Below are 14,028 nucleotides of genomic sequence, written 5' to 3' on the forward strand. Positions count from 1 at the left end.
GCATTTATCTGAGCTAGGTGTTACTTGTTAATGTTTAACCACCTGATTTGGCAGTGTCTCAGCCGGAGCTCAGGCGCTTCTACAGACTTTGGCCTCTGTGCTGTACTCTGTGAGAAGGGACAGGGAATACTTCCAGTTAACATACCTGTCACCAACCCAAATTTGAGGTGTACATTTTTAACAGTGAGAGTAATTAATTATTGGAACAACTTACCTCGGCTTTGGGTGGATTTTCCTTCACTGGCAATTGTTAAAGCAATATTGGGTGTTTTTTCTAAAATATCTGCTGTAGGACTTATTGTGAGGAAGTTCTATGGCCTGTGTTCTACAGGAGGTCGGACTAGATGATCCCAGTGGCCCTTTCTGGCCTTGAAATCTGTGAATCTATGAATCCCTTCGCAATGTGAAACATGGAAAAGGGCATGGTCAAGCAGTGGGAGGATGTGAACAGCCATTCTGTGTGGCCTGTTGCCTGGATACCTCTGTTTCAGAGGTCCCAGAGCACAGCTATCGGTTGGTGTCATGCTGTTCTGCCATCCAGAGCAGGTTATACTGCTAAAAGGGGGGTGGATGGGTTATGAAGATAGGAGGATTTGGGAAAAGCATGGGAATGAGCCTTGTTGCAGCTGTGCTAGGTGTGGACCCATGGAGTTGGACCTTGCACAACCCCGCAGATCCCTAGCTTTCATTAGAATCCAACACCTCGCCTGTCCCCATCAGCAGCTGCTTTTCTTCTCTGAAGCCCAGGAGGACATGGTATTTGGTCTCTGATGCCATGCAAGTTAACTGCACTCTGCTTCAGTATTCCTTCCCTCACTGGCAAATGATACAGTCCCTGCCACTGCCTTTTTTACATCAAAGGATCAACATATCAGTGAAACAAAACGGGCTTTAATTTTTTTAAACACTTAATCCATCATTCCAGATCTTATTCACCCAATGGATTGTTTATGATAATTAGAACATTTTGGAAGGCGAGGTACTTCATTTTCAAGCTTCCAAAAGGTTACTATAAGCTTTGTGTATATGTGGGGGGCTGGGTATGGGGGCAGATAGCATACTCTAAGAAATAGAAATAGAAATTAGATATTACCAGTGGTTTTTATTTTCTAACGTGTTTTGTGAAAAATCAAATTATGCTGGAAAGGATAATTCCCAACACACATGAAACTATTTACAAATCTCTCACCAGCTTCTGATTGATTCTCTCAGTAAACATTGTTTTTGTTTTTTTTTCCTCTGCAATTCCAATAGTTGTATTACAGGAAGCCAGTAGTCTTACCAACTTCATCTTTGTCTGTCTACTGCAGGAAGCTACTTTGCAAGGGATGCATCTTATTCTGATAACTATAGCAAGACCAACTCAAACACCAAGACCATGTTTCTGGCTCGGGTCTTGACAGGCGAGTTTACCCTTGGTTGCTCTTCCTATCTTCGTCCTCCTACCAAGGACAACGGAAACAATTTCTATGACAGCTGCGTGAATAGCCTTTCGAATCCATCTATCTTTGTCATCTTTGAGAAACACCAGATTTATCCCGAATATCTGATTGAATACATGGACCAAGCGGTGGCAATAGCTCTGTCAAAATCTGCATATGCTGCTTATTTTCGGAATTGACTTAACTGAGGAGAGTTTTTTGTTCAGTAAAAGTATGCCCAGTACATTTTTATACACAATTAGATTCTCCACCGTCTCCTTGAAGCAGTAAGCAGGGATGGCTATCTTAAGATATTTTAGAAAAGACATAGTGTTTTTATGTGCTTCTAAAATCTAGTCTTTGTTCCTAAATTGGGGCTAACTTGTTTTCCCACTGTTAAGTCTGTTCTGGGGGATTTAATAAATCTGGTAGACGTTCATTTGATTCTTGCAATGTGACATGAACTCACAGAAAAGCAAGTGGTTGTGATGGCATATGAATTTTTAAAAATTTTTGGTAAACAATAAGTGATTATATTTTTATTATTTCTTAAGTAGGGAAATTAGCTGTGAAATTAATTAGCAGAGTCTGCAGAAAGCTTCTTGTAGGCAAGCAATTTATGTAATAGTTCCCTTGGGATTGTTGCACACACAGACCTCCTGTGGTTCACTGCTACCACATCAGGGTGACCTCCTACAATCCTGTACGAGCTAAGGGTTTCTCTTCCTAATACCTCAGGCCTGCCACGCCCCAGATGTGGATTACAAGTAAAATAATGCAGGAAACTTTGAAAAGTGCACAGTTACGTTAAAGTCAGGCTTTGTGATGTTAACGCAAATGAGAGAGCTGTGTGTTGTGGTTGGAACAGCAGCGAGCTTAGGTGTGTAAGAAGGGACACCAGAGCAGTTATTGTGTGTTCTGTTTCTCCTCTCCAGTGGAACTATTTGAGGCAAAACATTTAAGAACTTTCCTTTCTTATTCCCTTCTGCTTTAGACTTTGCTGTAGAGTTGACATATTTCTGACCTGGTGTGAGAGACGTGGTTCTCTGTTCCTAGTTGTCAGAGGTGGTGTATAGATAAGTGTTTGCATTTTTTTTAAAAGCATGATTCTACTTTTAAGAATCAATGTGTGAATCGAGTTTGTCTCGTTGGTTCCAGATTAAAAGTCTGGGTTTTTTTGGTTTTTGTTTTTTTCTGCTGCCAGCCCTGTATACTCCACTTGTGGATCTAAGCATTGAGCAAGGTTCTTTCCTCCTTGTTTATCAATGCCAGTAATAAAGGTTTTGTAGGTCATATCATTCCATCAGTGACATCTATGCAAACCCACTATGTTCTAGGGCGGCTTGACAGATGTAAGTGATTGTTCAGGATGGACACGAACTAGGTTGCCTAATGCTGTGCTGTTGTGAACAGCTGAGCTGCTTAGTATTGTAATGCTGCTGCTACAACTAACAAATAAATGTGTTACTGTAGAGCTGTGTGAATTCAGGTTGAACCACTAAAGCTTTCCATGACTTTCAGTACGTGCTTGTCCTGGTAAGGAAGCGTTTAATGTGGCTTTTACTGGTACCTGGAAACTTAAGCAGCTGTATACTTCACATTTACAGTCATGGTACTGGTGACTGAAGTTTCACATTTGCACTGCTTGGCATTAGACTACTACTCAGGATCCTTACTATCCTTTGTAGTTGCTGGGAATGGTGGGATTACAGCAGCTATCCCTCAGTTATAGTAAATGCATTGGCTAGTCATGTATTCCAAATGCCTCAGGGTTTCCAGGAAGAAAAAATGCCTCACTGGAACCAGTCTGGAGCCACAGTCTTGATGTTTTTAATGTTTGAGACTGAAATTGAATCTTCTTATTCTCAGCCATATGTGAAATTGAATCTTATTCTCAGCCATATGTAAGTTACCTTCTGTAGCAATATGTATGGCTCCTCTTTTTTTAATGCAAATTAAAATATTTTGAACTGAAAAGTGACTAAGGCTTTCATCAAACATTTCCCCCTTTGCATCACTGAACCCTTCTTTTAAACGTTCCTACCTAGATGCATCCTTGGTTCTTACTCTGGTAAGTAGCAACAAAGTAGATTCATACTGATTGCCTTTCATGCAAAGCAGAGCCATTTGCATTGCATCCAGTATGTGTGTGTTTGATTTCTTTTTAAACGACTGCAAAAATAATTCTAGATGCGTGTCTTTTTGCTTCATAGCATCCCGCACCAAAGGATTGTCTACACGGGAAAACTTTTAGTGTTTGGACACGATGTAGGGAACCAGGCTTAACTAGAGTTAGCCTACTCTGACCAGCTGATAGGAGGCTGAACAGAATTTACCATATCCTATAACTTGAATGTTCCTAGTTGTATTTAGACAATTTAATCAGCTTTAAATGTAGATGATCCCATTGAAAGACAAGTGACCCACACACACAAACACATAAAACCAACATTTTGGTACATTGTCAGGTTAAAACGTCTCTTTTCCTTGGTTACTTGCTGTTGGACCTGGTTGAAAAGTTTTGGCCAAAAAAACTGTCTGCCCAGAAAATGGGGTTTTGTTCAAGATAGTATCTTGTGGGGAATTTGCCAGAACATCTTGATTTTATTTCAATAAGAAACTTCACAACAATTTTTTTTTTTAATTGAAACTTGTTGGGTTTTGGATTTATCTCCTTTATTGCCACAGAATGTAATAGAATGTATTATGCCTAGGTTGTGGATTTTCTCTTCTTCCTGCTCATAGCTTTTAAAAACTTGTCTAACTTTGGAATAGTTAGTGGCAAAATGAAAAATAAAACACTAACTTTGCCGTTGTGAGTTTTCAAAAATTGAGGAAGCTTCTCCCCAGCCTCTGGGGAAAAACAGGAGTGACATTAACTGAGCATGAGCAGTGTTCTAGAATGGGATAATAGAGAGGTTAGATTATATGGGGAGAAAAATAGGGCATGATGAAGAGGTATCTCCGTCTCCCCTTTCCCTGGATTTCTGCTAGTAGCCCTAACAAAAATTGGCTTGACAGTAATGCAGTCTGCAGCAGCACATTAGGGTACTTCAACATTTTGTGATCAACGTCTTGTGTATATTATGGAAACTGAGTCTACCTACTTAGTTGGTATTTCAGGTTTGCAATGATATTCAGCTTCTGCCTTGATTTATAGGGTTTTGATAACACAGCCATATCCTAGCTGTAAACGAAATACCATGTGGAGGGTGACAGGAGAAGTGTGAGCATTTAATCTTATACTGTTGCCGAGTCGGATACCTGTAGCCAGATTATGTTCTGAGGGCTGAGTGAAGGCCAGCTCAGTTTATACATGGGAGGCAGCTGTGTGTGTGGTGTAGAGTTTTGTTAAAGTTTGGATTAGAAGTGGGGATTGTTAAGAGAAGATTTCCAGGGGAGGTGGTCAGACTCTCATGCAAGATAGAACCTAGAAGATGTACAGAGGACAGCCTTAAGGAGAGGACAGGAAATCGTGAAAGTGGAGGTAAAGGGAGAACTGTGTGGCTCATGTTAAAGTAATTTCTTTGGGAGGGAGAGCAGGGAAATGTGGAGGTTTGACAGTTACGAGTAGGCTGGTGGGTAGCTAATTAACCATTCCATTTCATAGGACCTGAACAGTAAATAGGTCAGGCCTCTTGTTCAAAAGTACCTTGAATGGTTTCCAGGTGCCGTCTCCATTTTTCAATGAGGATTGTTGAGGGAGTCAGCTTTGTTTTAAAGATACTAACAATTGAGGAAATCCTGCCAACTGCTTGAACAGAGTGGCAAAACCACAGCAAGGCAGGGAGCAAACATCTCTGAGAGCCAACTTGCCAATGTCTGTCTAAAAGAAGTTAGCTTGTTTCCTGTTTTCCTCAATAACAAGAGTTGAGTGATTCAGCTTCATTATTTGACCTCTAACCGTTTCAATACAGGTGCTATTATTAAGGCCCAGGGAACAGTAAATATATGCTAAACAAATCAGCATCTAAAGTAGAGTCCCAGGTCAGCTGGAAATTCCATTTTACAGATAGAATAGAAAGCAGCAAAGGCGTATAAAAATATTTATTTTGTGAAGTGCAGAATTTTCCTTAAAGTAGACAAAATTTCACATGCATAATCCCCAGTAATAGTGATTCCCTCCCCCCTCAGTGATGCCGGTTTCCATGCCTTACAAGTACAACTCAATGCACAGTATCAATTCTGCTGATCTGTTTTCTTGCAATAATTTTTAAATTCCAGTGGACACAGCCATCTCAATTTTTACACCTTCTATCATGGTATGATGTAGTAAGAAAACTTACAGCCAAGGTGAGGTGTGTTTAATAAAAAATATGGTGTGTAATCTATTCCCCCAGCCGTGTAAAATAGATAAAATGACAGTCATCTCTAAGGATACAATTACGTTACAGTGATCACCACTCTCGTAGAACCTATGATGTTTTGCCATTTATATGGCTCCTGCTACCACACATCAGTTTCTTAGTTTGCTTTGCTCTAAACTGTTTGTTTATGTAGACCCTGCTGCCTTACATAAGCAGTTTTAGTTCGCTTTGATGTATTTCATGCATGCATAATTCACAGTTCAAAAATTTTACTATGACAAAATTGTATCCATATTAACTCCTTTTGGTATGGACAGAGTAACCTTTCACTTAAAGTAAAACCTAATCTATAAACTACTCCTTGTCCATCTAATGTAGCTCTGAACATGACTGCTGGAAAATGTGAGGAAGCCACAGCTTTTCTGTGGTAACTAAGGGTGTGAATTTGCATCTAATTTCTCAGAGCCAATCAATGGCTCTCTTTTACTTACCCTTTCTGCACATTTGAACCACAGCAGCAATGTCAGTTGAGTAGAGGATAATTATTCCATGTGTGTCATCTGATCCTGCTACCTTCTTCATGTTGCAACATTGTGGTTAACTCAAAAATATTTTTAAAGGAACTTGCTTCTACAGGATATATTTAGACAGGTAGTGCCCTTCCCAGCAACTGAAAGAGGCACTGTTTGATTACTGTACATGTTGTGTTAGTTCCAGTCTCTAAATGTGGCAATAAATAGACTGTATGGTAAAACAGCACACCCGGGGGGTTAGGCTCTAAAGTGTGTGTTTAAAAATGAAGAAAGCAGAACACTTTTGGAGGCTGACTGTCTGATGGAGACCGCAAGAACACAGTAAATGACCAACACTCCTACTTTTAAGTCAAAGGAATAGGGGAAAAAAACTTTAATGAAGAGACCACCCTACATTATTCCAGTGTACAGGTATAATGATGTACTGTAATTTAGAATCACAACTACAAATAATAGGGTATTGAAAAAAATAGAGGCAAATTTGTGCATAGAAGGTAAGATGCATGTAGCACCTTTTTAAATAAGACCACTAACTCAGTACCTCATTTCATAGGCACTTTGAGTGACTCAAAGTCCAGCATGGCTTGCAAGACTGTGCAGTGAAAGTATGGATGGAGCATTAACTCTGAGGTCTATAATCCACAGTTCCTACTCTAGAACTTGAGCTAGAAGAAAATCCATCACAGAAATAAGCAAGCTTTGGTAAGCACCATGAAAGCAAGAATTTTAAAGTGTGGTCATAGTGATCAGCAGGAGACAAAAGCAAGATGTGCTAAGCAATCATACTAGTTTCAATGTGCCATATGTGAGCAAGAAACTATAGATGGGAGTCATGGAACAGCAGCAATCTTATTACAGAGCTTCGTACAAATGATATTGAGTATCTTTGCTGCTGCGTGGCAGATCTCTGTAGATATTACTGCTGTTTTTGTGTATGCCATTGAAGAGCGAGATGGTGTTTCCTGTAGCATAGCTTTAGAAAAGAAGTGTTGCAAGTTTGACAATCAGCTGAAGCCCAATGCCCAAAGAGAACCAGTGTGGCTTTTCCCCTCCATACATGTCAACTAGCAACAGGTGGTTTTTTTGGTGTGTGTTGGGGGGGAGACAATATGAGGTAGTTTAGGGTTTCTTTACCATTATTTTTAAATCCACTGTAACAAAATTTAGGTAATACTAGCCCATTTCATCGAACTGTCTCAAAGTGCTTCACAAAAGCTGAGTAAGCTTATCTTCATCTGACAGGTACAGTGAGATCAGGCCGTTTGCTCAAGATCACAGAATAAGTCAGTGGAAGAGTGTGGAGTAGGATCCAGGTCTTCTGCCTCTTACTCCTTTCTGTAATCACTACACATGCTGCTGCCTTTCAAGGTTTCTTTAGACTACGAGTTAAAGCGTGTTAGCTAACCAGCTGTCATTAACATGTTATAAAAACCTAGTGAAGATGAGGGAGTGTAAACATAGTACCTGCTAAGATGGTCAAATTGGAGCCTTGACGAACTCCCATGTAGATAAGTACAATGAAGTGGGCCTGGCTATGACCACTCAGGCTGATGAAAAGTGGGAGACATTATTATTATTTCAGACACTATTCACAGTCATCTCCTTGGGTAAAACTTTCCAAAGTCAGTCCTTAAGTCCCATTTTCAAAAGTGACTTAGGATCCTAAATCTCATTGAAAATTAGTGGGATTTTGGCCCACATGTTTAAAGTCTCATTGACTTTCAATGTGATTTAGGTTTCCAAGTCACTTAAGTACTTTTGAAAATGTTATCCTAAATCCATCAAGCTGCTGAACAATGGCTAACTCTTTTGACTTCTATTCATGATGCTTAGTTTTTGCTCTGTCGAGGTACTATCTTAACATAGACTCCATTTTTTGGTCCCAGTGTAGATACAGATGTCAGCTGCAAAGGAATCTGAAAAAGAGAAGAAATTGCATATTTTATACATTTACTCTGTCTTTCATACAGTGTGGGCAAGTGGGTGTAAAATTCATATACAACTTGATGATGTTTTCACTGCCGTGGGCAAAATTAACTCATACAGGGATTGTTGTGGAAGTTGTAAAATGTCCTTTTTACAGCTAGTTGTTGGCAGTATAATGGTAAAAATAGTCTATACCTAGAGGGTTAGACAATGGATGCCCAGGTATCTTAAAAATCTAAATAATAAACTGCTGTAAACACTAGAATATGTGAATATACAGTAGGTGCAGATGTGTGCGCACACATAAGTACTCTGATAAACACACAGGTGTAAACTGACATTGACTGTTTACACCAGCTGAAGATCTGGGCTGTAGACTCTATGGTTTACAGAAGTTTGTTTTATTTGATAAATGACAAAACAAATCATAAATTACATTTTGATTAAAATAATGTGATTCAGGATTGCCACCACTTTTATTATACAAGTGCCTTTTACAGTTTTCTCCCATGACTACACTGACATATCACACTGGCCCTTTATAGAACAGTCTGTCAGTTCACAAGAGTTGACACAAGCTTCCACATATACAAACCTGGGTCTCAGGACTGGTTTCAAATTTGAACTTCTGCAAGAGCTGCAGCAGGGTAATCTTTATCTCCAGCAAAGCCATCCTCATGCCAATGCAGCTGCGAGGGCCTGCCCCAAATGGGAGGTACGCGAAGGGGTGATGCTGCAGTTTTGCCTCCGCTGTGAACCTGCAAGGTGGGCAAATTGGAACCCAGCTTAAGAAATGGTTTTCATACTGTTGTGATTTTTCTATTCACAGCTTGAGGAAGCTGGATTTAAACTGGTCTCAGTAAACAATTCTCAAGGGGACCGGTAGCAAGATTTGCTCTAAACTAAAATGTCCTTTGTCAATGAGCAGTTCTCCCACCAGGACAAATAGACTTTCCTTTTTAAAAGTCTGTCTTTCATGAATTGCCCTCCCTAAACAGTAATTCAGGGGTTAGAGCAACCCAGGTCCTGTGCATAAAATAATGGCAAAATTACTGCCTGCATTTACCAAGAGAAAACTAATGAACCCTGGTTTAGAATGAGCAAGAATGCTCCCTCTGAATTGAAAAAAATCAATATAAAGTGGTAACACCTGATGGGGATTCTCCACAGGACTGACAATGAGAAATTAAACAACCTCCTAACCAGGAATGTGAAAGCAGGGATCTGATTGGCTGAGGAAGAAGGCTCTGCCTGCACCAGTGTATCCCACTGTTTTATGCATGCTCCATCCATAGAGGAAGTAGGGAATTTAGGGTTTTTTAGCTCAAACTGTGTGCACACATGCTCTTAATTCTGGAGGTCTCCAGTTCAGTCCCTGTTGAAGACCAAGGTGGTAGTCATTATCCAGAATAGGATGGGGTAGCTAATTCTTTAAAAATACTTAACCAAAAACAAAAAAAAACCTGTGCCTTTTTTCTAACAACAGTGAGGGTGAGTAACCTTTGGAACCAACTACCAAGGGAATCTCCATCTCTTAACAGTTTTCAAAGCCAGACTGGCTTCTTTTCCGGAAGGTGTGTTTTAGCCAGATAAGGTATTGGGCTCGGTGCAATCAGCTGAAAGCTATAGGCTGTTCTGCAGGAGGTCAAAATGGTCCCTCCTGCCCTTAAAAAATCTATGAACATTCTAGAAAAGCAACAACATTTCAAGAGGTGCTATTGTACTAGAAATCTGCTCTTATGGGGCCAGGATCTTCCTTGCAGTAGGAAGCCATAGGCTTAGCCATCCATAAAGCTGGACGGGAACTTGCACTGGTGCAAACTGGGGGTCCAACAAGCCTCTCCTCCACGTACACACCCTGTGCGGGGGCCAGTCACAGTTGCAGCCGCTGCACTCGGGACTGGAAAGGTCCAGAGAAAGGCAATGAACACAGCACGACTTAAAGATGATGCGAGCTTGTCTAGCTATTTCAAGGTGGTGGTTACCTAGCCTGGAAAGAAAGATCACCATGAACTAGTTGTAGTAATGGTAACACCTAGAGGCCTCAAAGAGAGAGACGGGGACCCCCTTCTATAAAGCACTGTACAACACCGAGCACGAGACAGCCCCTGCCGCAAGACAGAAGGGACCTGATTGTGGTATTCAGAATTACGGCACCTGTAGCAAAAACTTGCCACTCTCCCCATTTTTGGTATGTCCCATAATACAAGAACACTAGAACTAAGGGCAGTAAATTTGGAGCGAATAAAATGCTTCACCCAGTCTGAGGATGGTTCACCAGCAGAAGGTCAGACAGACAAATACCGGAGCTGGATTTTATGAAGAAAGAAATGGCTAATTTTATGACCACTAACAATACTGGCAACTGATGTAAGCTAAGATGAGTCTATGGGTAATTGTACCTCCTGCTTTAAGAAGAGGTAAAGAAGAAATTTGCCTCAGCTTCACCACACACAGCACTGCACAAGTGGTCGAGTGCAATCTGGTTCCCATCTCCCAAACACACTTTACTGGATGCTTCCAGAAGCTGGGGTAAATTATATTGTCCAATGTCAATAGAAGACCCAGACATCACATCCATCAGTAGAAAGATCACTGCCAGTCATCTCATCTGTCCCTGAGAATGCACCACCAAATGCTCCTTCTCTCTCCTGACCCTGGTGTGGCCCCTTTTTATGGGCTAAAACAGACAACTGGTCTGCAAGATGGGATATTTCAAAAGGATTCCTCTATACAAACCCACTTACAGGTATAGTTACGTTAGTCCTTTAGAGCCGGACTTAGAATTTCTGTGTCACACCCAGTGTATGGGAGGCTAGCACTTCTTTGTACTAAAGCTTTCACAAGATGGCAACTTGCAATGTAGGTCTTAGCAGCTGTGTCCACAAAGCAAAACTGCTTCTACACAGCACTGGATCTGCTAAAATTCCAAGAGCACTTTTAGTTTGCTAACCTCCGCAGCTGTGGGACAGTCTCCTCTACATACAGTTATACAAACAGGTCTCAGTGAAGACCCAGAAGCTGAAAGTGAGAAAAGCTTTACATGAAAGTCTCTCCTGTAAGCAGAATAAAGAACTTGAAATCCTAGCTTGCTCCCACAGAAGACAAAACTCCCATTGGCTTCAGTGATATACCTTGCGCCACACCCAAACTGTTCCAAGATCTCAGACAGAAGGGCTGCTCCAAAACAGCCATGGGTTGGAAGAGCATTCTGGGTAATTACATGCAAATGAATACCACAGGTAGCCTCATTTGCTTCAGAAATTCTATATCCAGGAGTGGAAAAAGTAGCAATATTTGAACAGGACAGGGTATACCCAACCCCGTTAGGCAACCACAGATAGGGCACCGCTTCCTGCCTAAGGGTCATCTACCAGTAGCCACTTACTTTGGTGGAGGTGATGCTGCATATGGTCTAAATTGTCTATCCGCTCCATGTTAACAGCTGAGTGCTGCATAGTTCCTGCACCCAGCTCAGCCACAACAAAGGGTGTGTGTTTGTTTGAATATCCCAACACAGAATGCACTTCCAGTGCATGAGATTGGAGTCCTGGGAGCAAACTGCTTACACACACACACACACTGCTCTTTTTTTATTAGCCACATGGGAAACAGCATTTAAGGCAGGATTTTGTTCTAAATGGGTCTAAATAAGGACAGTGATGATGAGCATTATCCCACGTACCTCTCAGGGATGAATTTCTCAGGTTCTGGCCAGAACTCGGGGTTATAGTGTAGATGTCCAGCTGCAATTTCCACTACAGCCCCAGCTGGAATATGCTGTCCCATCACTACGCAGTCCTTCCATGTCTCCCGGGTGAACCTGCAACAGTGAAATGTCACATACCCCAGCTGAATAAGAATAAAAGGACAAAGTCAGGGTGTTGAGAGCAGACACAGAACAAGTCATCTCTGTTGGTCTCGCAGTGATTGGGGAAACAAGCTCTTTGAAAAATTGCAGTTTGCATATGCTCAGTAGAGACTTGCTAGAGTTTAACAGCTAAAATCTCCAAAAATTCTGTTTGCGCTGGGCATGCGCCCAGGCCTGAGCCAGGACTTTTTTTTGCAATTGTAACTCTGGACTGCTGCAGGCTGGCTCCAGGCCCTGGAACTGAGAACAGGGAGCATGTCCCTCCTGTGCTCTCAGTGCTCCCCTGTTGGGCTCAGGCAATGAGAGGGAGGAAGCATTCTGCTCTGAAAGCAGAAGGGATAAAAACTGGAGTGGGGCGGGGAGCAGATTGAGACAAGATCCTGGCGAGTCGGAGTGTCTGGAACTGGAGGCTGGTGGACAGGAAAGGGGGAAGATGGAAGCTTGAACTGGGAGATTGGGACTGGGAACTGGCTGGTCAAGCAGATTGGGACTGGCAGCAGAAGGGGGAGACAGAGATCAGGTGAGGATTTAGGGGGCAGAGACTGGGATTGGCTGGCCAAGGAGGCTAGGACAAGGAGTTGGCAATGGGGACAATGAAACTGGACAAGGATGGAGACTGAGAACCAGTGGGGATAGCGAATATGGGTGAGCGGAGAGGGCAGGAACAGGAGGCCCTGGGTGGTGGGAGACAGACAGATCAGATGAAGAGGTAGTGAACTGGTACTAGCTGGGCGAGATGACTGGGGATGAGGGCGTGGGGGAAAGTGGGAATAGCTGGGCAGAGAGACTGGAAGTGGTGGTGAAGGGAGTGGGATGGGGACTCCAGATGGGAAGACTAGGATTGGCTGGGCAAGGAGAGTAGGATTTGGATAAGAAACCTGAGGAGTGGCGACTAGGACTGGCTAGGTGAGGAGAATGGGACTGGGGTGAGGAGTCAGGGATGGACAGGAGCGACGATGGGGTGGGGGCAGGGCAGGAGGGATCAAGTTTGGGGGGAAATAGGCAGAAAAGTCTGTGCCCACAAGAACATACTACCCTCAGACCTTGGGATGGAAGCAAAGATTCCATTCCGAGCCTCACCATTCCTCTGTTAGCAGATATCTATGAAACCCGCCAGCAAAGTGTCTCATCCATTTCTAGTGTTAGTTCACAGAGAGGATGACAACCTACTACTACTATCAATCAGCTACTCAGCTCTGGAGGCAGACATCTGTGCAGTGGATCCAAAGGTTCCAACAATGCTGATGACCCATGTGGGCATCAATATGATGCTACGTGACGGAATTTCTGGGGCGGTTTTCAGTTCGCTTTTTTATAAACGGAAAAATACACAGAAAAAATGAAGGCTGCAAAATCAAAAGTCAGGAAATCAAGCATTAAGGTTGCCTGTACAACCTTAATTCTGCCTTTTTGTGCATATGCATTATAATGCAGCCTTTCATTGATGACTACCTAGTATTTTTTTCACAGGACCCCTGTCTCATTCACTGCACAGGATGGACCTTCTCTGGAAATGAATAGGGGTTGTGTGAAGGAGGCTGTTGTCTGTAGGATGCCTCCTTCATTTGTTGCAATAGCTGGAAGGTGTGTAGTGAATGAGGCAGGGGAATGCAGGAAGAGAAAGGACAGTCTTATGGTTAAGGCAGTTGAATGAGGCTCTGGGGAATTGGATTCTATTCCTGCCTCTGCCACAGAGTTCCTACCGTATTCTGGACAAATCCCTTAAACCTAACTTTTCACAGGAGATTATTACTGTTGTGTTCCTTATTTTCTGGGTACCCAGCCTGATACCCTAGGGTCTGATTTCCAGAAGTGCTGAGCACTCAGCTGCAACTGCCGTCAAAGGGAGTTCTGCTTTGAACACAAATACTTTGAAAAATCAAGTCCTAGGTTTCTCAAATCAGGCACCCAAAACTAGAGGATGCTTTTCAGCTTAATCTCTTTGTGCTTCAGTTCTCCATCTGCAAAAT

General features: G+C 42.2%; 2 protein-coding genes across 2 annotated transcripts in view; one reads left to right on the forward strand and one right to left on the reverse strand.

Moving 5' to 3' along the window:
• Nucleotides 1–4,232, forward strand: part of LOC137145342 (protein mono-ADP-ribosyltransferase PARP12-like) — a 33,338-nt gene extending 29,106 nt beyond the window's left edge. Inside the window, exon 12 of the mRNA XM_067536020.1 lies at nucleotides 1,311–4,232. Within this exon, the coding sequence (XP_067392121.1) occupies nucleotides 1,311–1,621 (311 nt within the window). The 3' untranslated portion in view covers nucleotides 1,622–4,232. The remainder of the gene's footprint in view (nucleotides 1–1,310) is intronic.
• Nucleotides 4,233–6,619: 2,387 nt separating this feature from the next.
• Nucleotides 6,620–14,028, reverse strand: part of TBXAS1 (thromboxane A synthase 1) — a 278,530-nt gene continuing 271,121 nt past the window's right edge. Inside the window, exons 12-14 of the mRNA XM_067536094.1 lie at nucleotides 11,873–12,010; nucleotides 8,783–8,945; nucleotides 6,620–8,177 (exon numbers count right to left, since the gene is read on the reverse strand). Coding sequence (XP_067392195.1) covers nucleotides 8,091–8,177; nucleotides 8,783–8,945; nucleotides 11,873–12,010 — 388 coding nt within the window. The 3' untranslated portion in view covers nucleotides 6,620–8,090. The remainder of the gene's footprint in view (nucleotides 8,178–8,782; nucleotides 8,946–11,872; nucleotides 12,011–14,028) is intronic.

This window comes from Emydura macquarii, unplaced genomic scaffold (assembly GCF_026122565.2).
Source record: "Emydura macquarii macquarii isolate MOO-44397 ecotype Brisbane River unplaced genomic scaffold, CSIRO-AGI_Emac_v2 contig_3530, whole genome shotgun sequence".
Classification (NCBI taxonomy): domain Eukaryota; kingdom Metazoa; phylum Chordata; order Testudines; family Chelidae; genus Emydura; species Emydura macquarii.